The sequence below is a fragment of the Solanum verrucosum genome, unplaced genomic scaffold (genome assembly GCF_900185275.1).
Source record: "Solanum verrucosum unplaced genomic scaffold, falcon-dt-bn FXZP01000103.1, whole genome shotgun sequence".
Taxonomy (NCBI): domain Eukaryota; kingdom Viridiplantae; phylum Streptophyta; class Magnoliopsida; order Solanales; family Solanaceae; genus Solanum; species Solanum verrucosum.
In genome coordinates this window covers 9,833,821-9,861,216 of record NW_026020048.1, presented here as the reverse complement: position 1 = coordinate 9,861,216, position 27,396 = coordinate 9,833,821, and the positions used below count along the sequence as shown (strand labels likewise).

General features: G+C 37.7%; 1 protein-coding gene and 1 pseudogene across 2 annotated transcripts; both read right to left on the bottom strand.

Moving 5' to 3' along the window:
• Positions 1–1,501: 1,501 nt before the first annotated feature.
• LOC125821981 (nuclear pore complex protein NUP98B-like) lies at positions 1,502–27,396 on the bottom strand. 2 transcript variants are annotated; one of them, XM_049501347.1, is made up of 13 exons: positions 27,215–27,396; positions 25,144–25,425; positions 24,668–24,907; positions 7,191–7,472; positions 6,791–7,000; positions 5,925–6,206; positions 5,457–5,672; positions 4,729–5,366; positions 4,483–4,570; positions 4,322–4,382; positions 3,951–4,086; positions 2,507–2,630; positions 1,502–2,099 (listed from the first exon to the last, which is right to left on the bottom strand). In XM_049501347.1, exons 1-13 carry the CDS (start codon positions 27,279–27,281, stop codon positions 1,555–1,557), a joined length of 3,171 nt encoding a protein of 1,056 aa, XP_049357304.1. In that variant the 5' UTR covers positions 27,282–27,396; the 3' UTR covers positions 1,502–1,554. The 2 variants fall into 2 exon arrangements, with proteins under 2 accessions (XP_049357304.1, XP_049357305.1); XM_049501348.1 differs by lacking the exons at positions 24,668–24,907; positions 25,144–25,425; positions 27,215–27,396 and adding an exon at positions 8,508–8,513.
• On the bottom strand, positions 9,683–10,081 carry LOC125821982 (nuclear pore complex protein NUP98A-like; annotated as a pseudogene).

The window sequence follows — 27,396 nt, the reverse complement described above, 5'->3', positions numbered from 1 at the left end:
AGCCTATTCTTCACCACCTTATAGTAAGATGGAACCTACCAAGAGAAGGTTGGGTGGTCTGCAATACGGATGGAGTCAGCAAAGGAAACCCAGGGCAGAGTGCGTATGGATTTTGCATAAGGAATTGTGATGGAGATCTTATATATGCGGCAGCACAAGAGATAGGAGTTACTACCAATATGAAAGCAGAGGTGAGAGCAATTTGGGAAGCTTTGCACTTTTGCAAAAGGAAAGGATTTTATCAGATATAGCTGGAAACAGATTCTCTTATGGCTAAAAACATGATTACCAAGAATTGGAGAATCCCTTGGGAAATAATGGAGATGATAGAGGACATACATGACATAGTTATGCAACTAAATGTGCATGTTTCAACATATTTTTAGAGAGGCAAATCAGCTAGCGGATTACATAGCAAATACAGCAATAAATAAAGAGGATAAACAGGAATACCATCATTTCAGTCATCTACCAAGTTTAGGGAAAAAGATACTGAATATAGATAAACAGCAGATCCTAACATTGAGAATTAAAACAAGGAGAATCATCAGCAACTATAATGGTCAGTATGCTTAGGTACAGGAAAGGCAACACAATGTGCTACAACTATGCTATGTACAATTTAGATAAGAGCTATGTAAGGAGCAAAAGAGCTATAAGAGCAATAAATATAATCCTAAGCTATGACAGCCAACAAAAAGGGTTACAGGTACCAGCAAAAGACAAGGTACCAAGGATGAAGTGCGGGAGCATTTCCTCATGTTCGTCTTCAACTACAAAACGGAGGTGGAGAAAGAATGTATATCACCCAAAGAAGAAGGAGCTTGAATTTGGTGTTAAAGGAAACTATCTTCAGCGGCTACAACAAGAAGGAAGAGAAGGAGTAGGTGTAGGAATAAGGAAAGTAATATGCTCATTTAGGAAATCCAATTGGTGGAGCTTGGTATATTTACCTGGTCTGGTCACTTTTGGGCCGACCAGTCCTTTTTGTATTATGGAAAATGGCCCAGTTTGATTAATTAATAATATGGACAATGAGTCCAAAATTTAATTTAAAAAAAGAAAAGAAAAAAAGAAGCACCCATTGACATTTTTGAAGAGTCTGAGCAACAAAGACAAAACGTACCTATGGAAGGAACATTTAGAAACAAAATGGCGGACTATGCAGCATCAAGGCAAGTAAACAGTCTCGACAAATTGAATAAGAATATCTAGCTAGGACCTGATCAATGCATTCATCAATATGAGGATTCATTATAACTATTTACCCACAAACAAGTACAATAAGAAAGGTTACTTGGAGGAGATATAACTTACCACAACCGAGAGCTCAAACCAGAAAACTTTGCAAGAGATCCACAATATGAGTAAACTTTGAAAGAAATTCAGTAATAACAACTTTGGATCAACGGGGTGCATAAAAAAGTGGGAGTTCTAGTGGGACTAAATCAAAGTGAGCAAATTGTCAAAAAGTATCAGCAGGAAGACAGACATCTTTACAATTCAAATATTTGGTTATGTCACAAAACCAACCAAGAAAATTTGAACTCACGATTACAAGTGTGACACCCTAAATTTCCACTGCCCTTCCGCTGGATCATAAGAAACAAACTCTGCATCAAGCTCTACTGCTTTCTTAATAAGCATATCTCTGTACTTGTTGACCATTGGTCCATCTCTGTACTCCTTACCAGTCGATTTGTTGATGCATCTGACATTAAGGAGAGTTATCTCAGCTGGCTTGTTGAGGCTTTGTCCAACTGGAGGCTTCTTGCTCTCATCCATATGGATGACCACTTCACGATGATTGAACTGGACAGCAGAATCAAGGTCAAGCTTCCGGACATCTGTTTCTCCCAAGAACTTGATGCTTCCATACCCATGTCTTCCTACCACAAAGTCCTTCACGTGGCAACAGAAATCAGCTTCTTCCTTCTCCTTGGATAGCAACTCCTCCATAGGAGGAACGGTGTAGTAATCAGCACGTTGAAGCTTTGGCATAATGCCATCCACATCCTTATCATTGCCACAATTATCATGATGCATCTCTTCAGGCTCTAACTTGGGCTTGTCACCAACATTGTCTCCGTCATGCATCCCTACATTTTAAACAGAAAAGGGAATTATTACACAATTAAATAGCAAACTTGGTTAGTTTGGTTCTTAATTCTTGGACTTGTAAAGTAGCAAGTTAAATTTTATATCCTTGGATATACTCAAATAGATAACAAAAGATAGTTTTTCTAGTGTCCAAAGTCTTGTAAACGAATCACCAATCCGTGAAGTTACTTGATTTTAATTTTGCACTATTAGAGATTCCAGGTTTTGAGCTTTAACGAAATGCGATCTTGATGGAGCAGACATAAAATGGTACTTGATATTAAGTAATCCACTAAAACATTACATGTAACCATGATAATTGATTTATGCATCTATTAGAATCCAGCTTAGCCAATCAATGAAAGAAAGGCATGCTTGCATATGTTTATCAAAAAAGAAAGCTTACTGTCCATAGATGAATCAGCCCCCAGTGGAGATTCTGCGGTAGGACGAACCCGGTCCCTTGGAATGATGATGACTTCTGTCCTTAGTACACCAGAAGCGTTTTCTTTATCCATGACAAAGAGTATCTACATAAACAAATGCTATAGTCCTGTTAAATTTTCCAGTGTTTAACTTGGATTAGAGGAAAATATGGACTTTGTCCTGTATTTTTTCACCGAAAGGATACCCGTACTTGCAATCTTTGCATATGATTGCAACTTAAACTTTTGGTCCATCAACCAAAGCATGCCCAGGAACTACTAAACATGTCTCGCATAAAATTATACTTCTCACCTTTTGTTTATCACTTGTAGGTTTGTATTCCTGAGGTGGCAACCTATGGTGACTTAGAGATGAATGTCGAATTATCAACAGTGCAGGGTTGTTAGAAACCTGCAACCAACAAAAGGATAATTTTTCATAATAGCCTACAACTGTTGTTTTCACCTTAAGCATAACCAATATAGTGAATCTAATAAAAACATAATCATGCCTGATACTTTGAAGAGTTTGTTTGGAATTTGGACAACTATATTGATGTTTATATCTGATTGGAGAAATACTGAAATTTATTTATATAAACCTGCTTGATGCAGTAAAACCAAACAAATATAAAGCCAAAATCCAGCAACTAGACGCAGTTTAACAGGGGCGTATTTAGAGGGGGTGCCGTGGTTCACGTGAAACCCATGCTCCCCTCTCTAGATCATATATAATAGTGTTGTATTTTTAAAAAAAATTTAAATATAGATGTGTGAACCCACGTTAAAAGTATCACATAATAATACAATAATGATTGAGACCACCTCTCTAAGTAAGAATAAAAATTTAAGTCTTATATCTATCTTGTCCTTTTGAGTAACACCTCCCCAAGTGGTTATCGATTATACTTTTGACGTTTCAACTAATTTTTCTTTTGTTTTTTTTCCTTTAATCTTTCAAAATTTTCAAGCGTCTTACATTGGAAGTTCCTAAAAAACTTTGCACTATAAGATTTTTATATAATTAAATCAAATGTGTATATTAAAATTTAAAACTAATAGTATTATATATTATGGACCTATTATTTTTAAAATTTAATGGTTCATATTAAGAACCTAAAAGTCAAACTTATCAAATTTATATTTAAGATGCATTTTTTCGTATTCGTGCACCCATCTTGACGAATTCCTAGATACGCCTCTACGCAGTTACATCTACTTTGACAGGAAAGCATCCACAATTGCAACATAATAAAGGTAATAAATAAATCTGTATTTCAAGGTGCATAGCATTACATCAATTGTAATGAGGTATCCCAGTACATCATGTAACTACTAGTGAGTATGATTACTTGGCTTGAGACCAATGAACACATCCAGGAGCAACATTAATTATAATTACTTGTTCAGAAATGTGAAACTTACAGGTAAACTAGAAATTCCATACTGGATGGATGTTTCCAAATACGGGTGCTCAACTGAGATTTGGACTGAAGGTTGTGTTTCAGCAGGAGGCATAACTGGTGATGGCTTGACTTCCATGATTCTCGGAAAGTAAGACCTGAAAATATGTTAAGGTATAGCTGGTGCATGAGAAAGTACAAAAAGAAAGATCTCGGAGGCAAGAAAAAGAAGAGACACAAAAGAAGAAAACGATCAGATTAAAACGGGACTGTGGGGTAAAAACTGAGGCAACAAAAATAAAAAGATTGCGAGGAAAATCTAGAAGTCAAAATTAGGCATTCAATAACACACAAAGTAAAGTAAAACAATAGATAGTTAAGTTTGATACTCACTGTTGGCCATTGACACTTGGCTGCTGACCAACTCCTTGTCCAATTTCTGAGCAACTAGCACCTTCTTACAGGAAACAGGGGCCGGGAGGATTAGCTACATTGTTTACAATCCAACATACTATCGACATAAAAAATGGCAAGACATACTGCACTAAGTGTACCTGTTGATGGGTGAGAAGACTTGGTTGTTGGAAGTGTTGCTCCAACTTTAGGAGTCATTTCTGGCTGCAGAGGAACAGAGAACAGAGGCTGCAAGAGTAGCAACAGCTTAGATGTACAACACCACAATAGAAGAGCTTCACCGATTTTATAGACCACAAGGTGCCTTTTATATTATTTATGACAGAAAGCAAATGGCAGAGATATATAAATAAGATCTAATTGGATATCAGTTCAGAAACACTTACAGTATTTTGACTCGTCGCAAGCGGAGTGCTTGAAACATTAGAAAGTCCTGGTGGAGTAGGTTGTGACTGCTTTAGGCAGTTCAAGCAAAATGTGGATTGTGGAGCGCCACCTGTAGTTAAAACAGGTGTGGGAGGAACATAGTTCTTTTGATCAAAATCAGGGCCTGATGGTTTTGCTAACAAAGGATATATAGAAGGTGAAACTGAACATGGAGATAGAGAGGTAGATATTGATAAAGACCACGGATTCCTTGATGGAGAAAAGGTGGAGGTAGTGGAAGAACTGGAAGCTGGATTAAAAGGTGCAAACGGACTTGAATGGATCCACGGAGAAAAAGAAACATTTGAGGCAGTAGATTGCACTCTACTTCCAGTGCCACAAGAGTTTAACAATGACGTGTTTGGGGGGAATATATGGGAAATGGACTGCTGCTGTGGCTTCGAAAATGGGGTAGAATTTTCATTTGATAGAGAGTCAATCCCCGCTCTTTCCACTGCAAATGTACTTGGAAAATGGGAATAAACAGGTTGATTAACAGTTGATTGGTTAAATACTGGTGATATGAAAGGCCTCATTTTGTCGATGACACCAAACCCCTGTGTGCCGGAAACACCAAATGAAGAACCACATTTCTGACCTGCAAATTCACCCATGAAGTATAATAAGTTAATGAAATACAAGGTAGATTTCTTTGTAATCTACAGATAAGAAAACAAATTAAGGATACCTTTATCACCTAACTGGTAGTCCTCAAACCTCAACTCCTCCTGGCTTTTATGTTGGTAAGTCTGCATTCCACAAATGGATTGAATTCCTCCACCATCGAGAAATATGTTATCTATATCTGAAGTTGCAATGTATGATGCTATTCTACTTCCTTTCTGATTAATACCAAATGCGGACTTTCCATAACCAGAGCTCTGGAGCAAAGTACTTTCTTTTCCTGGTTAGAAAGTTTGATCTAAAGAATGAGCACTCAGGATATTCAAAAATATAAAGTAGGAATAAATGGTACTTAGTACTATTTAAGAAAAGCTTAACATGGATTTCAGATCAATATATAGAGCATATAATAGCACATTGAACGGAATATAATCTTATATCAATCGGATCATCTAGATTACAGAACAAAACTCTCCCTCAAACTGTTGAATAATCTGCTCCAATACATGAGAAAATGGACAATAAAGCAAACCTTTGATCCCTGACATCGATACAGCTGGTTGGCCAAAGGAATAGGAATTAAAACTTGGGATGCCAAAGTGTGAGTTGCTTGAAACACCAAATGAAGAAGCTTTTAGAGGTCCAAATGCACAGAAGTCTGCGACATTGGAATCTCTGGGCCACAACAGAGGTTCATTGGCCACGCTGTTAACATCATATTTCTTTCCAAATGTCTGTGAAGTGGATGAGCCCGGATATATGTTTTGTGATAGACCAGATATAGCATTCGTTGCTGCATTAAAGGCTAATGTTCCTGCAGTTAGGAAAGCAGATTGAATTGATTTGCTAATCACCAATTAAAGACAACTACAAGGCATCAATAGCTGGCACGAGATTGGTTCCATAAATAGAAACAATAACATTACCCACCATAAGAAATCCCACTGAGATATTGCAGTTATTACTAACATTTTTGGAGAAGAGTACAGCTCAATGTGCATAGCTACTTTCACAAGGAGAAGATTTAGCTTTTCAACTAATTCCAAAGCCGCTTCTCTGCTCTAGAAAAGCAAATATGATATCTCTCCTTTCATGAAATTGGCAGTATTAAATGTAGCATCTATATATGTCATTCCTCACCTGGACCACAGGCGAGAAAGAAAGCTGTACTTAATCCATTTGGTAGAGAAATCATGGGGATAACATATTCAAAGAGTGTCTGTAGATCATTCCCATACAATAGCTTAAGTGGTCTTTCTTCTGAGTATATTTGGATAGAGACCAAAGAATTTGTTTTAAATTAACATAACCGCAGGAAGATATGCACATATAAAGGTAGCAATAACATATTTGAAGAAGCTTAATCTGAATCCACATAGGAGAACAAGTTAAGTATACCTGTATCACCTAACTGGTAGTCCTCAAACCTCAACTCCTCCTGGCTTTTATCTTTATAAGTCGGCATTCCACAAATGGATTGAATTCGGGTTCCTGTGATATCGTTATCAGGAGTTGCAGTATATGATGCTGTTCTACTTCCTTTTTGATTAATGCCAAATGTTGACTTTCCAAAACCAGAGCTCTTGAAAAAAGGTGTACTTTCTTTTCCTGGTTTGCAAATTTGATCAAGATTGAACACTTGAGATATCAAAAAATTTGAAGTAGAAATAAATAGTACTTAGTAGTATTTAATAAAGCTCAACAGGGATTTCAGATCAATATAGAGCATATAGATTACAGAACAAAATTCTCCCTCGAATCTGCTCCAATACATGAGAAAATGGACAATAAAGTTAACCTTTGCTCCCTGACATGGATACTGCTGGTTGGCCAAAGGAGTATGAATCAAGTCTTGGGGTGCCATAGTGTGAGTTGCTTGAAACACCAAATGCAGGACCTCTTGGATATCCAAGTATGGAGGAGTCTGAGACATTGACATCCCTGGACCACACTAGAGGTTCATTGGCCACACTATTAAAGTCATATTTCTTTCCAAATGTTGGTAAAGTGGACGAGCCCATAGATACGTTTTGTGTTTGACCAGATGTAGCATTCATTGCTGCATTAAAGTCTAATGGTCCTGCAGTTAGGAAAGCAAATTGAATTGATTTTCTAGACACTAATTAAAGACAACTACAAGCATGAATAGCTGGCACAAGATCGGTTTTAGAAATTGTAAGCAATAACACTACCCACCATAAGAAATCTCACCACTGAGGTATTGCAGTTATTACTAACATTTTTTTTAGAAGAGTAGAGCTCAATATGCATAGCTACTTCCACAAGGAGAAAATTTAGCTTTTCGACCAATTCCAAAGCCGCCTTGCTTCTCTAAAAAAGTAAATATGATCTCTCTCTCCTTTTATGAAAACAGATTCTTGTTATCAAGAATCGTAATCTACGTCATGCCTCTTTTCTTGGATCCACGTTACATGGATTGTTGATCCTGATTTCAACTACATTGATTCATATACTTATGTAGTAATGTATCAACCTGGTACGTAGTCTATGTGTACTAACTAATACCAAGAACGTACTCTTGGGATAAAATTGTTATCAATATATAGAAACAGATATATAATGAATTTAGAGAACTGGAAATTAAACGGCATAAACAATATATCAACTAACAAGAACTAATATGCAAGAACCACTAAGAAAGCATAAATAGGGAACCAAGAAAAAGGAAGAAGAAGAGAGCAACATTCCCAGATTAAGTTATCAAGATTCAAGAATGCAAGAAAGTGGAGAAATTAAAACTTGTGTTGTCAATACAGTTTCAAGAATCAGCATATAAACTATTTATCAACTAACTAAGAACCAATATGGAAGACCCACAGAGAAAGCATAAACAAGGAACCAAGAAAAAGGAAGAGAGCAACATTCCCAGAATCAGCTATCAAGATTCAAGAATGCAAGAAAGTGGAAAAATTGAGAAGTGTGTTGTCAATGTATATGAGAACAAATTCTTGTTCTCAAGAATAATGTATATGGAGATTGGACCGACCACATAAACTATCACGTAACCGCAACCAACATGTAAGTAATCAAAGAAAATTTACGAAAACTCATAAACACAGGATACAGTGCATCAAAAGGCCGAAATTTTACTTACTTGTAGCGGTGAATAGCGACATGTTTTGAGACAGAGAAAACAAAGAAGAAGAGTCCTTTTTGATTGTCAAACCGTTAGCGTATTGCTTGGGGTTTAAGCTAATATCCTTTTCAGCTTATTGTTTAAGCTAATATCCTTCTCATATATTAATTAAAAATACGTTTTCTTTCTCTCAATTATTAATAAGCTATATACAAAAGCTCAAACCCAATATATATTATTTTATTTATTTTAATTTGTACGTCACAGATAAAATAATTTTAAATCTAAACAATACATTATGCAGGAAGAAGAAAATCTCAAATTTAACTTAAAAGATTATTTAAAAAATAGGAAAAATGGTGTGGTATATTCCTCAACTTTGCGATTTAAAATTGATATATCCTCGTTAAAAATTTGCTCGCATATAACTCCATCGTTACACAAATGACCTAGAATACTTTTTCATCTAACAAAGGTGAAGAAATTAATTTGAAGTTATTTTTTTTTAATTCTTTTTTAAATCATGTATCCATCCATATTTGATCCTTCTAAAACAAAATTTTAGGGATATATATAATTGATCCTTCTCACACTTGAATATATTTTTTTGAACTTCTTTGATTCAATGACTAATTTCAATTAGTAGATCTATTTGGTAATCATCAATTGAGTTTCTTATTCTTGCTTCACTATTTTGTTTGTATAAAAAAGATATCTTTTTCAGCAATAAAACTTTATAACACTATTTGAGATATAAATCCTATAAGTTTCTATACTATATAAAAAAAAACCAAAATTTTAAATTTACAAAACAGGACGAAGAAATAATCTTATCATATAAGAGGGATATAGTACATATTAAAAAAATACTAATTACTAATTTATTGGCCTATCACATCTTTAGAAATTATTTGAAAGTTCATGTTTGAAAGACTACTCCACATTCCATATAAGACAGAAAATACATGAAAACTAACACATGTGACAGATGAGCTTTCAGTATTTCTATACTTGGATGTCTAAAATCTGTAATGTGACTATAAGCACAAAAGAAGTAAATCTATATAAAACTTTGAAGCGATGAATACTTGGATCAATGGGAACCAAAGTGAGCAAATTGTAAAAATATATCAGTTGGAGGACATGTTTACAATTCAAACATTTGGTTATGCCAAGAAAATTTGAGCTCACAATTATAAGTGTGACACCTTAAATTTCCACTTAGATCATAAGAAACAAATTCTGCATTCGCTATACTGTTTTCTTAATAAGCGTATCTCTGTACTTGTTGACCATTGGCCCATCTTTGTACTCCTTCCCATTCGATTTGTAGATGCATCTGACATTAAGGAGAGTCATCTCAGCTGGCTTGTTGAGGCCTTGTCCAACTGGAGGCTTCTTGCTCTCATCCATATAAATGATCACCTCACGATGATTGAACTGGACAGCAGAATCAAGATCAAGCTTGCCGACATCTGTTTTTCCCAAGACTTGATGATTCCATACCCATGTCTTCCTACCACCAAGTCCTTCACGTGGCAACAAAAACCAGCTTCTTCCTTCTCCTTTGATAGTAACTCCTCCATAGGAGGAACTGTATAGTAATCAGCACATTGGAGGTTCGGCATTATGCCATCCACGTCATAATCATCAACACAATTATCATAATGCATCTCTTCAGGCACTAACTTGGGCTTATCACCAACTTTGTCTCTGTCATGCATCCCTAGACTTTTCACAGACAAGGGAATTATGCAATTAAATAGCAAGTCAACTTTTATATCCTCAGATATATATATACTCAAATTGATAACAAATGATAATCTTTCTAGGCCAGCAACTAGACACAGTTACATTTATCTTGACAGGAAAGCATCAACAATAACAACATAATAAAGGTAATAAAGAAATCTGTCTTTCAAGGTGCATAACATTTATAGCAATAGTAATGAGGCATCCCAATTCCCAGTACATCAAGTAACTGCTAGTGAGTAAGCTACTTGGTTTGAGACCAGTGAACACATCCAGGAGCAACATTAATCATAATTAGTTGTTCAGAAATGTGAGTAAATTAGAAATTCCATATTGGATGGATGTTGCCAGATTTGGGTGCTCATTTGAGATTTGGACTGAAGGTTGTGTTTCACCAGGAGGCATAATTAGTGATGGCTTCATTCAGAAAGTAAAAATATGTCAAGGTATAGCTGGTGAATAAGAAAGTACATATAGAAGGATCACGGAGGCAAAAAAGAAGAAGAATAAAATGATCGGGTAAAAAAGGGACTGGAATAATAACTGAGGCCACGGAAATAAAAAGAATGCCAGGAAAGGCTAGAACTCAAAATTAGGCATTTTATAACACATGTAGTAAAGTAAAACAATAGATAGTTAAGTTTGATACTCATTGTTGGCCATTGATACTTGGCTGCTGACCAACTCCTTGTCCAATTTCTAAGCAACTAGCACCTTCTATCAGGAAAGAGGTGCCGGGAGGATTAGTTACAATGGATTATAACCCAACATACTATCAACTTGAAAAAGAGAAAGACATACTGCACTAAGCGTACCTGTTGACGAGTGAGAAGCGTTGGTTGTTGGAAGTGTTGCTCCAACTTTAGGAGTCATTTCAGGCTGCAGAGGACCAAAGAACAGAGTCTGCAAGAGTAGCAACAACTTAGATGTACAACACCACAATAGAAGTGCTACACCAATTTTATAGACCACAACGTTTCTTTTATATAATTTATGACAGAAAGCAAATGTGACCTTTAGATGATCTTAGGCAACGATGTGGGATAAAGAAAGGTCACAATTTGACATTATACCTCTTTTGTGGCCTACCTGGTGAGTAGTTGAACTTCGCTTGAACACCCTTTGAGCCTTAGCCCTTTTCTTGGAAGAAACTTGATGAAATTGTGACATTTCTTTATCCCATCTGTTTGGCCCTCATGGCCATCTCTTGCTCTATGAGGAGTCCCAAGTCAATGCTCCTCCGGGATATGATAGCTCCAAGGCAGGCTGCCTTAGGGTGGCGCAGAATGGACTCGTTCTGGGATTGCATTATGGTACTGCTAATGAAGCCAAACCAGAACCGAGCAGCAATGCTCAAATCCTTTTCTCTATGGAGACCCCTGCCTCGATCCACCTCGGGGTGGTATCGAAAATCAATGGAGCCAACCAGCCCTTCAAGTCGTCCAAGGACTGAGTAACCGGCAAACCCTCATATTCATCCGTAGCTCCAAGACCCCTATCAAGTACAGTATTGATGTACTCGCTATTGCATCCAACTTCTTTACCCCGGACCATGACCGACTTAACCGGTCTGAACTCGCTAGCCTTCTTCTTGCTCTTTGGAACTAATTCACCATATGTTGAATAGAACTCCCAGACCCATGAAGGAATATAGGGGCCTCGGGGCCTGGGGAACTGCTCAAATTGGTGGTAATGGAGGGTGTCCCTTACATCAGAGTATTTACCCTCAAGGCCCTCTGTAGATAACAATTTCTCTTCCAAAATAGTCCGCAACTCATCTGCTTTCAATCTATTAAGGAGTCGGGGAGGAGGAACCACATGTGGCACTGGAGCCACAGGAGGTGCCAGAGCTGGCACTGTATCAGCTACAGGAGGAGTGACAGCAGCTGGGACCCTAGATGGGTCAGGACGAGCTCTAGCACACAGCTCTATCCATCGGGACTGTAGGGTCTGATCGTCCTCCGGCTCCGATAATGCAGCCCGGGAGTCAGCAGACATTATCTCCTTGTTGTGCTCAGGAACCTCAGATGCAGGCCTCTTGCATTTGCCCTTGCCTCCTGTTAGAGGCTCTGTTCTGCCCTTTTTAGGAGGATTTGCTCCCCTTTCACTTATCACAATACCCCGCGCTCTTTTGCAGGGTGGCATGTCTAGGTTAGTCCTAACCATATCTGCAAAAATATCAGGAAAAGAGTTAGAAACAATTCAAACAAAAGCACAAAACACAATTGCAGACAGACTCGTCGAATCTCTTTGGTGAGCAAGATCGGGCTCGCTAAAAGGATTAGCTCAAAGATCTTAGAAGAATTTGGCATGTCGGCTATAGGAAGGCTTTTCAGCGAATCGCCGACAGCTTTTGGCGAGCAAGGAATAGCCCGCCGAAAGTTACAATGCAATTAAAGGTCAGGGGCGCAGACAAAGGGCGATCAAAAAGGACTTTCGGTGAGTCGCCGAGTCCATTCGACAACCTCAGGCTTCTCACCGAAAGTTACAGAACCAAACTTCACATTTAACATGATATTAAAAGTGATATGTGAAACTTTGGCGAACTGCCGAGTGGTTCGACGAGCTCGATCCAGCTCGCCAAACGACCTAACGTGCCTACTTTCAATCCAACTTCTCAAATTCAACCACGCAGCCCCCGAAAACAAAATCAAAACATGCACCTATCAAATTAAACTAAGACCCATTACACCCATGCCCCCAGGATGCTCAGACTTCTCCCGGTTTGGTCAAATTTGGCCATTTTACGACTTTTGCCCTTAAGAATGACGTCAACCTCTCCATCATTGGGTAAAATACGTCATCTGGCACAAATACGGGCTACTTAAACTTTACCCGACTAAACCCAACAACAAGCAAGCACAATCCCACAAATTTAAACCAATTTAAAGTCACAAAGTCACAAATATTAAGCATTTATGGCACGATATTCAAGTTAACACAAGCACACACATATACAATTACGATCAAAGAGGCCCAACACACATCACTAAGATAAGATCATTGCAAATGAGTACAAAATTGTTAAATTAAGATTCGGGATTCGAAAAACCAACCTTAGATGTCGATTAAACAAATTGAAACGCTACGCGGCAAAATAATCCACTCAGAACACAAATCCGACGACTAAAATGTGGTAAAAATGCAAAAATATTGAATACTAAAGTGCGGGTGTGAGTTTGGGAAGTTCAAAAGTGAGAGAAAGTGAAAAAGTTTGAAAGTGTAAACCTTTGGCCTTTAAAAACAGTCCAGTTCTTGCCTATTCGGCGACATTAGTTTTACTCGCCGAGTGGGCACTTACCTCGCCGAGTTTTACAGGACATTCAGTTATTGTGGGGTTCCAAACGACGAACTAGATCGTGATCACCGACCCGATCGGCGATTCACCAATCAGCTCATAGGCTCGCCGAGTTTTACAGACTCCAATTTGAAAATATCTTGAGTCAAATGGCGGTTCAAGTTGGGCTCGCCGACCTCTTCAGTGATGCGCCGACATGACTTTTAGCTCGTCAATCTGCACTTTTGAAACACCTTTCACATTTTTATCTGCACAATCAACACACCATTATTTCAAACTAAAAAAGAAAACAAAAACTTGGGTTGCCTCTCAAGCAGCACCTTAGTTAACGTCGTGGCACGACGCAAATTCACACTCAAACCTCATTTTTGGGGTTGGCCATAGTATCACTAGGCAACCCCCCTTGCTGTCTCGAGTTTAAATAAGATGAGATATGACCCATTTGGGTCTCCAACTGCTTGGTCGAAACGGAATGGGAGGTAACAGTCTGGCTAAGGGTCGACACATCTTCTTTCATTTCTTTCAAAATCTTATCTGACCCCTCAACTTTGTTGAGGATACGAGAAAGCATATCCTCCGACCGGCAACCTTCCGAATCCTTTGGCTTTTGGTGCTCATGGGGAGGCACATATATATCTTTCTCTCCATCCTTCCAATTGGGATTTTGATCCCTCCATTCTCGATCATGATCCTTCCAACCTTCATCCCTATTCCAACCTTGGTTACCACACTGCCTCGGGTAGTTTGAACGATAACCACCACATTGGTTGGCTAGAAAATTCACCTTTTCGCTGTACAAAGCCTCAAACTTTGCCTCATCAGGATTAGCACACCCGACACCCACGGCATTAACACTCCGAGCACCAGCCCATGATATTTTTCAAAAAAATGTCAAGTTGTGTCATGATCTTGGCCATGTTCTGGTCCCTCTCGTGGTCTTTCTCCATTTGCTCTTTGGTCAATTTGAATATGAGAGAGGAGACCTGATCTTCACGGGTGTACCATGCCCGATTGATTGTGGCCATGCCATCCAAGAGCTGAGCCGCTATCAGATAAGGTTGTTGCATCAAACATCCTGGAGAAAGTTGGTCAGCAACACCCTTGTTTACTGAATCAAGGCTCCGGTGAAAATACTGCAGCAACACGTTGTCAGGCAAGCCATGAGTTGGACATTAGAGCACCAACTTCTTGAATCATAGCCAAGTTTCATGAATTGGCTCACCCTCTAGATGCTTGAAGCTCTAAATGTTGTCCCGAAGAGTCATCATCTTCGAAGGAGGGAAAAATCGCACTTGAAATGCGGTGACTAACTCCTCCCACGAAGTGATTGATTCATGTGGCAATTCAGCCAGCCACTTACATGCTTCTCTCATCAAAGAAAGCGGGAACAATCTCAACCGAACCTACTCTTGGGATATGTTCTTAAGGAAAACGGTCCGCATACATCTACGAAATTTCTAATATGCTCATGGAGATCCTCATGAGCCAAACCACTGAATATCCTCTTCAATTGCAAGAGTTGCAACATAGAACTTGTGATGTGGAACACCGCATTCCCTTCGGCTGGGGGCAAACGAATGACACCAATACCACCCATAAGATGGGGGTCATTAGCATTAGGCTCGTTGACATCGTTGAGGTTACCGATGCCATCTTGATGACCTACTTTGCTACCGTTCACACCCATACTTCCTGTTTCAAAACACAAACAAGCAAAACAAAACTAAAATTAAGTAAATTCAACTATGACTAACAAGAACAAAATTCAACTTAACTAAAGAATCTTAACCAACACCACTCCTCAACAGCGGCGCCATTTTGATTTCACGTATTAGGACACTTCTTCCAATTCTAAGTGCCAACGATCGTTAGTCAGTAATATAACCCAACTAAGTGAGTTGGGGTCGAATCCCACAGGGAGTGGTACGTGCTTAAGATTCAGGAGCCAAGTGCAAATTTGTTGAAGTCAATCATAGGTAAAGACATTTACGAATAAAAGCATATTTCAAATTAAGGGTGACACAAGTGTCAAATATGGGGGGTTTCGATTGTAATTATCAACTACAACAGTAATAAATAACACGAATAAACAAGTAAAGAGACGGGTTCTTGGGATATGATTGGATTATGGGCTAAGGTAGATAAATGGGTGATTGCAACTAATAGTAAATAGCTGTAAATCAGTGACTAAGCTAGACTTTAGTGGGGGTAAACTTTCTCTCGAACAATTTACCCTGAATCAAATTGGTTTCTCTCGAACACCAATAAGCAGCAATTAAGAACAGCCTACAATTTAGTCCATTCACTCTCTCGAGCTAAATATGTGGAAAAAGGTTTAGGATTCACTCTCTCGAGCTGAACCCATGACAACCCAATACCCACAGACCATCAAATCAGTAATCTTGGTTTTAAAACTTCTCTCTCAAGTAAGCCAAAAACACGAAGTTAGAGTTGCATTTGCAACTACAACCCTTTAAATTAAACCACAATTACTGATTGAAATCACTTTTAAACAACATTTAAACTATCAATTAACAATACCCAACACCTAAATCAATCCATAATCACATAATCACACCCCAAGAATTGAGATTTTAGCTAGACATCATAAAAAGATAAAAATCGTTACCAAATTGTGTTTCCATCAACTAGGTACGATTAATTTCATCTTTACAAAGGTCAAGGTTGAAGAATCTCAAAGACCCACTTCCAATTTCTCAAAAATGGAAATCTTCAAATCTTCAATGCTAAGGAAAATATTGTCTCAATACTCTCAGTTCTAAGTTCCAAACTTGAAAACTGAATAATAATAAAACTTGGATACTAAATTAAGAATTTTAAAATGTATTTATAGTCGCCAAAAATATACTGCGAAGGACTATTCGGTGCAATAAGTCGGGATCGCCGATCCACTCGGTGATCCTCCCTTTGGTCAATCCCATCACCTTTTTGCTTTGGCCATCAGCATCTTCAAGTTCTGTGACTTTGGGCGATCTGGCACTGCATCGCGGAACCGTTCGGCAACTCGCCGACTTCTCCTTTCTATCACCGACTCGATTTTCTCCTTCAGGGCTTGGCACACTGGAACTTTAAGCATTCGGCGACTCGCCCAATGGGTTAGGCGATCATCAGGCCCTGTTTTTTTCGTTCTTTAAGCTGCCTTGTTCCTTTTTGCTCATTAGTGTCCATGCTTTGTTCCTCAATCCAAATACCTGAAAATCATGGATTTACATCAGTTATTGGCACAAAATATGCGTTTAAGGACACTAAATCTATTAAAATACCCTAAATGAGTCCAAATTGTGGACTCATCAAATATGCACCCATCAACATTGCAACTAGTGCATGTGATTTTAGGTCTTTTTGGTATAGAGTGAATAGGTTAAAAAATCTTAATTTATCACCGTTTTGCAAGTTTTATACCTAAACTAGTTTATTGACCCCAATTCTTGTGATACTATTTGGTAGTTTATGAGGGTCTGATTAAGAGTTAGCTGATATCAGATTGAAAAAGATTGTGAGGGTAAGCAGATTGATACAACTTTATTAAAGAACGTTCTTTTGATGTATTTGTTGGAATTGGAAGGGGAAAATGGAGTATTATGTGAATGACTTTGAAGATGCAATGCTTAGAGATACTCGAAAAGCTTCAAGTTGGATCATGGAAGATTCTTATTCAGATTATACGTTGAAGGTACAACTCATTTTTATAATTTTCTCCATAAACAATTGGTTATTGCTTTATGTTGCCCGGTTAAATTGTGGTACTCATGCTTTGCTAACACAGGTAGAAGAGTATTTGAAGAAAGAGAAGGATAGAGTGTGTCATTATATTAATCTCCATGTTAGTAATGAGAAAAAACTTCTGGAGACTTTGCTTCTTGTTTTTGTGATATTAGTCCGCTGCAGCCAAATCTTAAGTGTGATATTACTTAAAGCACATCTTCTTCGTTGGTGCAAGGTGGTGGTTGGTCAATGATTTTTTAAATTTTGTTCAAGGAGATAAAACATGAAAGGAAAGTTAACAATCTCATATTTCTACAGTATTGTTCATTTGGTTTAAAGTATTCGCCTGATAGATACTTGACTTGGAATACTGAAAATTCAGGCCTCCATCATGTTGAAAATCTTCCTTTAGTTGGATTTGTTTTCAGTGTTGAGTCCAAATTTGTGCTGCAGAAAGTGATAAACGAATTATTGATTCTGTATACCAATCAGTTACTTGAGAAGGAGCATTCTGGATCCCAAGCTTTGCTTAGAAATGACTATGTATTGATTCCTTGTTTTGCTTTTCACTATTAGTTTACTGGTAGTTCCAATTTAAATGCTATTTGATTCTCTCTCTCTCTCTCTATCTGTTCTGTCCTTAGTCCTTACGACTCCACTCTCTTTTGTTCGCTCAGGTAGAGGATTTATCTCAATTTGGGCTATAGGCAATTGAGAATTCCGAATGAATTGGAAACTGTTGCTAATATGTTTGAACAGGTACGTACTTTTGTTTTTTATGACAAAAGGATTGGTTATTTAGTTTTTCTGATTTGTCTTAACATATGCTGACTATACATATTCCAAAGCAGTTCACTGCTGAAGACATGGACTTGGTGCAACAGTCTGAAGATATGTAAGTAACAAGGTGAATTGTCCATGTCCCATAACATTTGTTCAATGGTATTACACACAATGTTTCATCTGAATTATGTAAGGATCTGTGAACTGTAAGCGAGTCAACAAATACGTGCAAGATGGTCCATGTCCTCACATAACTCTAACCTACCACAGTTATGATGGCGAAGAGGGTAAATCTTAGTGTCCGTTCCAAGAAAGGTATGAATGAATTGATGAATCAGTCCATTAATTCCTTGTCTCTGGTACCTATGCATTGAAAGATCCTTACAAACGTAGTGTCAAATTTGAGGCAAAATCACTAAACAAGGCCACTCCGATTAACCTGTCTCACCACACTTACTGGAACCTCCATGGTCACAACATAGGTGACATCTTGTCTCAAATTGTTCAAACTATGCATCACACATCACTCCAGTGGATAATCTATATTATGTTAAATCAATGTGAAAATTGACTCCTGGCTCGGTATTGTCATTTAATTTAGGTTACTTCAGTTGTATTTTATTTATAGATGTATAACTCGACTACCGAGTATGACACACCTTTAAGTTTCTCTTCTTGACCTCTGAATGTTCAGTACTATTTACCTCAGATCCAGTATACATAATTTTAGATTGAACATTGACTGACGCTCTTTGTCTTCACTAGTGAAGGTTATGTAGTCTTCAGAGGCTAGAGGGAATGGTTAGAAGTTTAGATGTTGCGTATCTTTTACCTTCTACTCCGTGCTTCATATACGTATTTGATTTCCACAGATTTGTACAATCTTTGTGAGCAATATCGGAAGAAGCCTATTGTTTTCTAGTTGAAGGTGTGTCTCTACTGCTCCTCAAATTTGTTCGACTTGTTTATTTGTGGGTGCAGTGCAGTGTGTTTCATATGCTTGTTTATTTGTGGGTGCGCTTGATTTCTAAGACCTTGTAAGTTTTCCGAAATTATTAACAGCAACCAGTCACCTGGCACCTATTCAGCAGGACCTGGACTGACATTCTTTAGTATCAAATGATATTTCCAAGTACAGAAAATCAATAGCACACCGGCTCATAGTTGCATAAGAAGGAGGAACCTCTGTGCTTTTGGAATTGTCGCCTGTTTCTTCTTCGCCTTAAATCCTATTGTGACAAAATTATTCAACCATGTGGAAGAATCAACATCAATAGCCACTTTTGAATCTTCACTTGCAGCAGTAGTTGGTTGTGTTTTTCTTGGAACAAACTCAGGTGCATGTGGATTCATGATTCTTGGATAATCGTAAGTGCTTATTTGAGTAGCAGGCTTTTGGTACTTCACATATCCGTTTTTCATGCGAACATGGCTTGTCCTGTGGTACTTACAGTCTTTTGTCGTGATCATATTGTTTGTAACTATTGATATATTACAAATAGCACTGTTGTCCAACCATTTGTTTCCGTTGAAAGATTTGTTTCATACCGAAAGAAAGCTGCAGGGATGTACTCAGCTTTACCATTTGCATTTGCTCAGGTGTCCCCCTATTTCTGTTTCCTTTACAGTTAAAAAAAACTTCTTTTTTCTTCGGTATTCTTAACAGTGCTCCACTTTTCTATGCAGGTTGCTATTGAGTTTCCGTATGTGTTTTCACAGGCAATAATATACAGCACTATATTCTATTTCATTGGCAGCTTTTGAGTGGAGTGCATCAAAAATTTTATGGTACATATTAGGATTTTTATGGTACATCTTGAACAGGCAGTACTTATTTCCAACCACTGTCATGGAATCTCCGGATAGCCCAAAAGCTAAAGTTATATATCGGGATTTCAAATCATCTGACATTTTGCTTGATGTTGTATGTGGAACTACTTTGAAATTTAGTCTTCTAGAAGTTTGACAGAATTACAATGCAAAGCTTTCTGATTTTGGATTGGCAAAGGATGGGCCAATTGACCGTAAAAGCCATGTATCTACTAGAGCTCCCGAGTATATGGCCACAGGTAATATACAATTTCAATATACTCCTAATTGTTGTTATGCTTTACTTGAACTGAGCGTCTATTGGTAACAACCTCTCTACCTTCATATATGTTGTTGTTGTATTTTCAATTTGCTCCAACCGTTTCTGTATGGACATGGCCCTGCTCACCCAAATTTGTTTCTGTCAGAGCGTTTGGCATATATATTTCAGTAATGTTTCTCTTAAGAGTTATCTCCTCTTTTCAGTTCTTGATAGTCGTCTATATGTCTAATTTGCAAGTCTTTCATACTCGAGACTATGTGTTTTGAAAGAAATTGGAAGTGTAATGCTATTTGGATTGTTCTGTTATTTATCCCTATTCAAGAATTACGTCTTTCGGTTTAAATGTTTCAGCTTTGAAACCTCCCCTTTCTGCTCTGATAGCCTGGAGTAATTGTTTTCTCACCTTCTGATTGTCACCTCTCATGTGTGGGTCATATAACCGCCAGAAGTGACGTATACAGTTTCGGGGTTGTTCTTCTAAAAATGCTGACAGGCTGTCGAATGATGGACAAAAACTGTCCCCACGGGGAACATAATCTAATCGAATGGGCTTTACAAAGACAAGTGTGTCATGGTTTACTCACAAATTAAAGTTCATCACAGTAAAATAGATATTGGGCCCGTGCGTGGCGCGCAGCACGGGCAACTCCCCTCTAGTTTTAATAATAAGTTCAAACATAATTAGCAAAAACTATTTACAAGTTCACATTGAATCTATTGATTGCTAATGAGAAAGGAAGTTATGGTGTTTGGTTGTTCCCTGATTTTGTGATTACGCTTTGTATTCCAGGCTGTGTCAAATATTATTATCAGTATTTTACCTCAAAATTAAATAACAGAAATTTTTGTAAAGTGTCTTAACAAATTGAATAAGAATAGGGACCTGAATGCATTCATTAATACGAGGATTCATTAGAACTATTTACCCACAAACAAGTGAAATAAGAAAAGAATAATTGGAGATAAAAGCAGAAAACTTTGCAAGAGATATACACAAAATGAGTAAACTTTGAATGAAATCCAGTGATAACAACTTGGCTCACTGGGAACAAAAGTGCGTAAAAGAGTGGGACAAAATCAAAGTGAGCTAATTCTAAAAATATCAGTTGGAGGACATCTTAAAATTCAAACATTTGGTTATGCCACAAAATCAATTAGAAGTGTGATACCCTAAATTTCCACTGCCCTTCCACTGGATCATAAGAAACAAATTCTGCATCTTGTTCTACTGCTTTCTTAATAAGCATATCTTTGTACTTGTTGACCATTGGTCCATCTCTGTACTCCTTCCCAGTCGATTTGTTGATGCATCTGACATTAAGGAGAGTTATCTCAGCTGGTTTGTTGAGGCCTTGTCCAACTGGAGGTTTCTTGCTCTCATCCATATAGATGATCACCTCGCGATGGTTGAAATGAACAGCAGAATCAAGATCAAGCTTCCGGATATCTGTTTCTTCCAAGAACTTGATGCTTCCATACCCATGTCTTCCTACCACAAAGTCCTTCACGTGGCAACAAAAACCAGCTTCTTCCTTCTCCTTTGATAGCAACTCCTCTATAGGAGGAACTGTGTAGTAATCAGCACGTTGAAGCTTTGGCATTATGCCATCCACATCCTTATCATCGCCACAATTATCATGATGTGTCTCTTCAGGCTCTAACTTGGGATTATGAACAATTTTGTCTCCATCATGCATCCCTACATTTTAAACAGAAAAAGGAATTATTACACAATTAAATAGCAAACTTGGTTAATTTGGTTCTTAATTCTTAGAATTAAAATAGCAAAAGTCAAGTTGTATATCCTTGGATATATCAAATAGATAACAAAATTATAATTTTCTAGTGTCCATGATCTTGTAAACGAATCACCAATCAGTGAAGTTACTTGGTTTTAATTTTGAACTATTAGAGATTCCAGGCTTTGAGCTTTAAGGAAATGGGATCTTGATGGAGCAGACATAAAATGGTACTTGATATTTAAGTAATCCACTAACTAAAACATTACATGTAACTATGACAATTGACTTATGCATCTATTAGAATCCAGCTGAACCAATCAATGAAAGGAAGGCATGCATGCATATGTTCATTAAAAAAAAAAAAGCTTACTGTCCATAGATGAATCAGCCCCTTGTGGAGATTCTGTGGTAGGACGAACCCAGTCCCTTGGGTTTTCCCTTGGAATGATGATGACTTCTGTCCTTAGTACACCAGAAGCGTTTTCTTTATCCATGAAAAAGGGTACCTACATAAACAAATATTATAGTCCTGTTAAATTTTTCAGTGTTTTACTTGGATTAGAGGAAAATATGGACTTTGTCCTGTATTTTTTCAACGAAAGGATACCCATACTTGCAAATCTTTGCATATGATTGCAACTTAAACTTTTGGTCCATCAACCAAAGCATGCCCACGAACTACTAAACAAGTCTCACATAAAATTATACTTCTCACCTTTGGTTTATCACTTGTAGGTTTGTATTTCTGAGGTGGCAACCTATGGTGACTTAGAGATGAATGTCGAATTATCAAAGAAGATCTTCGTCTGACCGGAGCAGGGTTGTTAGAAACCTGCAAGCAACAAAAGGATAATTTTTCATAATAGCCTACAACTGATGTTTTCACCTTAAGCATAACCAATATAGTGAAGCTAATAAAAACATAATCATGCCTGATACTTTGAAGATTTAATTTGGAATTTGGACAACTGTACTGATGTTTATATCTGATTGGAGAAATACTGGAATTTATTTAGTATATAGCCAAACAAATATAAAGCCCCAGCAACTAGACACAGTTACATCTACCTTGACATGAAAGAATAAATATACAACATTATAAAAGTGACAAATAAATCTGTCTTTCAAGGTGCATAACATTATAACAATAGTAACGAGGCATCCCAGATTCCCAGTACATCATGTAACTTCTAGTGAGTGTGATACTTGGTTTGAGAACAGTGAACACATCCAGGAGCAACATTAATTATAATTACTTGTTTAGAAATGTGAAACTTACAGGTAAACTAGAAATTCCATACTGGATGGAAGTTTCCAAATACGGGTGCTCAACTGAGATTTGGACTGAGGGTTGTGTTTCAGCAGGAGGCATATTTGGTGATGGCTTGACTTCCATGATTATCGGAAAGTAAGACCTGAAAATATGTTAAGGTATAGCTGGTGCATGAGAAAGTACAAAAAGAAAGATCTCGGAGGCAAGAAAAAGAAGAGACACAAGAAGAATAAAACGATCAAACTAAAACGAGAGGACTGTGCAGTAATAACTGAGGCAGCAGAAATAAAAAGAATGTGAGGGAAGTCTAGAAGTCAAAATTAGGCAATTAATAACACACGAAGTAAAGTAAAAGAACAGATAGTTAAGTTTGATACTCACTGTTGGCCATTCATACTTGGCTGCTGATCAACTCCTTGTCCAATTTCTGAGCAACTAGCACCTTCTTACAGGAAACAGGTGCCAGGAGGATTAGTTACATTGATTACAATCCAACATACTATCGACATCAAAAAGAGCAAAACATACTGCAGTAAGTGTACCTGTTGTTGGGTGAGAAGCGTTGGTTGTTGGGAGTGTTGCTCCAAGTTTAGGAGTCATTTCTGGCTGCAGAGGACCAAAGAACAGAGGCTGCAAGAGTGGGCAACAACTTAGATGTACAACACCGCAATAGAAGTGCTTCACCGATTTTATAGACCACAAGGTGCCTTTTATATTATTTATGACAGAAAGCAAATGGCGGAGATATATAAATGAGATCTAATTGCATATACGTTCAGAAACACTTACAGTATTTTGATTCGCTGCAAGTGGAGTGCTTGAAACATTAGAAAGTCCTGCTGAAGTAGGCTGTGACTGCTTTAGGCAGTTCAAGCATAATGTGGATTGTGAAGCGCCTCCTGTAGTTAAAACAGGAGTGGGAGAAAAAGAGTTCTTCTGATCAAAATCAGGAACTGATGACTTAGTTAACCAAGGATATGTGGAAGGTGAGACTGAACATGGAGATAGAGGGGCAGATGTTGATAAAGACAATGGGTTCCTTAATGGAGAAAAGGTGGAGGCAGCGGAAGAACTGGAAGCTGGTTTAAAAGGTGCAAACTGATTTGAATTGTTCCACGGAGAAAAAGAAGCATCTGAGGCAGTAGATTCCACTCTATTTCTAGTGCCACAAGAGTTCAACAATGATTGGTTTGGGGGAAATATATGGGAAATGGACTGTTGGGCCTTCGTAAATGAGGTAGCATTTTTTGATAGAGAGTCAACCCCTGATCTTTCCAGTGCAAATGTACTTGGAAAATGGGAATAAAAAGGTTGATCAACAGTTGATTGGTTTAACACTGGTGATATGAAAGGCCTCGTGTTGTTGATGAGACCAAATCCCTGTGCGCCGGAAACACTAAATGAAGAACCACATTCCTGACCTGCAAATTCACCCATGAAGTATAAAAATGTTAATGAGATACAAGGTAGATTTCTTTGTTATCTACAGATAAGAGAAAAAGTTAAGGATACCTTTATCACCTAACTGGTAGTCCTCAAACCTCAACTCCTCCTGACTTTTATCTTGATAAGTCTGCATTCCACAAATGGATTGAATTCCTCCACCATCGAGACATGTGCTATCTATATCTGGAGTTGCAATGTATGATGTTGTTCTACTTCCTTTCTGGTTAATACCAAATGCGGACTTTCCAAAACCAGAGCTCCGGAGCAAAGATGTTGTACTTTCTTTTCCTGGTTTGCAAATTTGATCTTAGATTGAACACTCAGGATATTCAAAAATATAAAGTAGGAATAAATGGTACTTAGTAATATTTAACAAAAGCTCAACATTGATTTCAGATCATTTTAGAGCATATAATAATGCACATTGAACGGTATATGATCTTATATCAATCGGCTCATCTAATCTAGATTACAGAACAAAACTCTCCCTCAAACTGTTGAATAATCTGCTCCAACACATGAGAAAATGGACAAAAGCAAACCTTTGATCCCTGACATGGATATTGCTGGTTGGCCAAAGGAATAGGAATTAAAACTTGGGGTGACAAAGTGTGAGTTGCTTGAAACACCAAATGAAGTAGCTTGTAAAGATCCAAATGCGGAGAAGCCTGAGGCATTGGCATCTCTGGACCAAAACAGAGGTTCATTGGCCACGCTGTTAACGTCATATTTCTTTCCAAATGTTTGTGAAGTGGATGATCCCGGAAATATGATTTGAGTTTGACCAGATGTAGCATTCATTGCTGCATTAAAGGCTAACGTTCCTGCAGTTAGAAAAGCAGATTGAATTGATTTGCTAATCACTAATTAAAGACAACTACAAGGCATCAATAGCTGGCACAAGATTGGTTCCAGAAATAGTAAACAATAACATTACCCACCATAAGAAATCCCACTGAGATATTGCAGTTATTACTAACATTTCTGGAGAAGAGTACAGCTCAATGTGCATAGCTACTTTCACAAGGAGAAGATTTAGCTTTTCGACCAATTCCAAAGCCGCTTCGCTGCTCTAGAAAAGTAAATATGATATCTCTCCTTTCATGAAATTAGCAGTATAAGTGTAGCATCTATATATGCCATTCCTCACCTGGACCACAGGCGAGAAAGAAAGCTGTACTTAATCCATTTGGCAGAGAAATCATGGGAATAACATATTCAAATAGTGTTTGTAGATCATTCCTAGGTGGGTTCCCTTGTCATAAAAAAAGAAGATGAAGACTAATGTTTTATTAACTTGTCTGTGCATCCTTCGGTCCTAGTTCTCTGTAAACTTCTATTTTGTCATGTTTAGAGGAGGATTACTTGGTTAACTGACATGTTGTACCCTAGTAGTTGTGATCTCTGCAATCTCTTTCCTATTTTGCTATTTCACTTGTCAGACGAAGTAACTAACATTCTTTTAGCACTCTAATAAATTAATGTTCTGACATAAAGCATGCTATTAGTGCTACAACATTACTCAGTAAGTTGAGCCTAGCATCACAAATTCACAGCAACCCACCTTTTGTCGTTGTGACTTGGTTCTTTCAGACGCCTTTCAATTGAGCTTAAATTGAATATCGGGACAGTTTCTTTTAGCACCATTTTTCAGATTTTTAGGATTGTATAAACTCCTCATGCATCGGACACAACTCCTTCCTAATTCTATTCTTCTGCTTTGGCATTCTTTGGCCGTTGTTCCTACTCACATGCTCTCATTTTTTATGTACTGAAAACAGTCAGCCTGATTGAATTACTCACTGTTACCTTTTTGCATTTTGACTGTGACTTCATATGAAGTTCCATATTTCAATTTCTGCTCTCCCTCTTTGTTTTATTTGATTGGTAAGTTTTGTTCTCTTTTAGCCTTTTCATTAAAAATAAATCAAACAAAGCATTTTGTTAAATCACCTGTGCTCCAAAGATGCATGTACAATGTGAAGTTTAGGTTACTCCTGGTTAAAAAAAAACTGCAGGTTGTTCTTGGTCAAGCCTACAACTATCTAATATCAATTGGAGTAGTCATATGTATCCTGTTGATGTCTCCAGTTCTACACCTAATCAAATGACTAAAACCAAATAAACAATGTGCTGAATCATTCAAAAGATGGACATGCATGTGCACCAGGTACATTTTAAGCTCATTACCAGTGTGGACATTCATTATAAAAGATTATTCGTCTTCCATAGGCAACCAAATATTCCCACCACTGTTGCCTTCTCCACCATGGTGAAATCATCCCCAAAATGCACCCAAACAGCCATACAATAGCTTGGCTTAATGGTCAAATGCCCAGATTTTTGAATTATCTTTTGGATTGCGTAACCTGGGGAAGAATGAAATATTAGGCAAGTTCATTTTCTCAGGTGGGAGGAGGACAGCCTTTTTAAATTACCTCATGGAAGATACCAATTGGTTAAATGGTCTTTCTTCTGAGTGTACTTGGACAGAGACCAAAGAATTTGTTTGAAATTAACTTAATTGCAGAAAGATAAGCACATATAAAGGTAGCAATAATATATTTGAAGAAAACTTAATCTGAATCACATAAGAGAACAAGTTAAGTATACCTTTATCACCTAACTGGTAGTCCTCAAACCTCAACTCCTCCTGGCTTTTATCTTTATAAGTCTGCATTCCACAAATGGATTGAATTTTTTCACCACTGGGTCCTGTGATATTGTTCTCTGGAGTTGCAATATATGATGCTATTCTACTTCCTTTCCGATTAATGTCAAATGCTGACTTCCCA

Bases quoted from the DNA above. Each gene is read 5' to 3' on its own strand.
- LOC125821981 (XM_049501347.1), bottom strand. From the start codon at position 27,281: ATGCAGACTTATAAAGATAAAAGCCAGGAGGAGTTGAGGTTTGAGGAC. The intron at 24,908-25,143 runs GTTTGCTTTTGT...GTTCAATCTAAG, and splicing joins ATCCATGTCAGGGATCAAAG to ATCAAATTTGCAAACCAGGA. The intron at 4,571-4,728 runs GTAAGTGTTTCT...CTACTCTTGCAG, and splicing joins TTGCGACGAGTCAAAATACT to CCTCTGTTCTCTGTTCCTCT.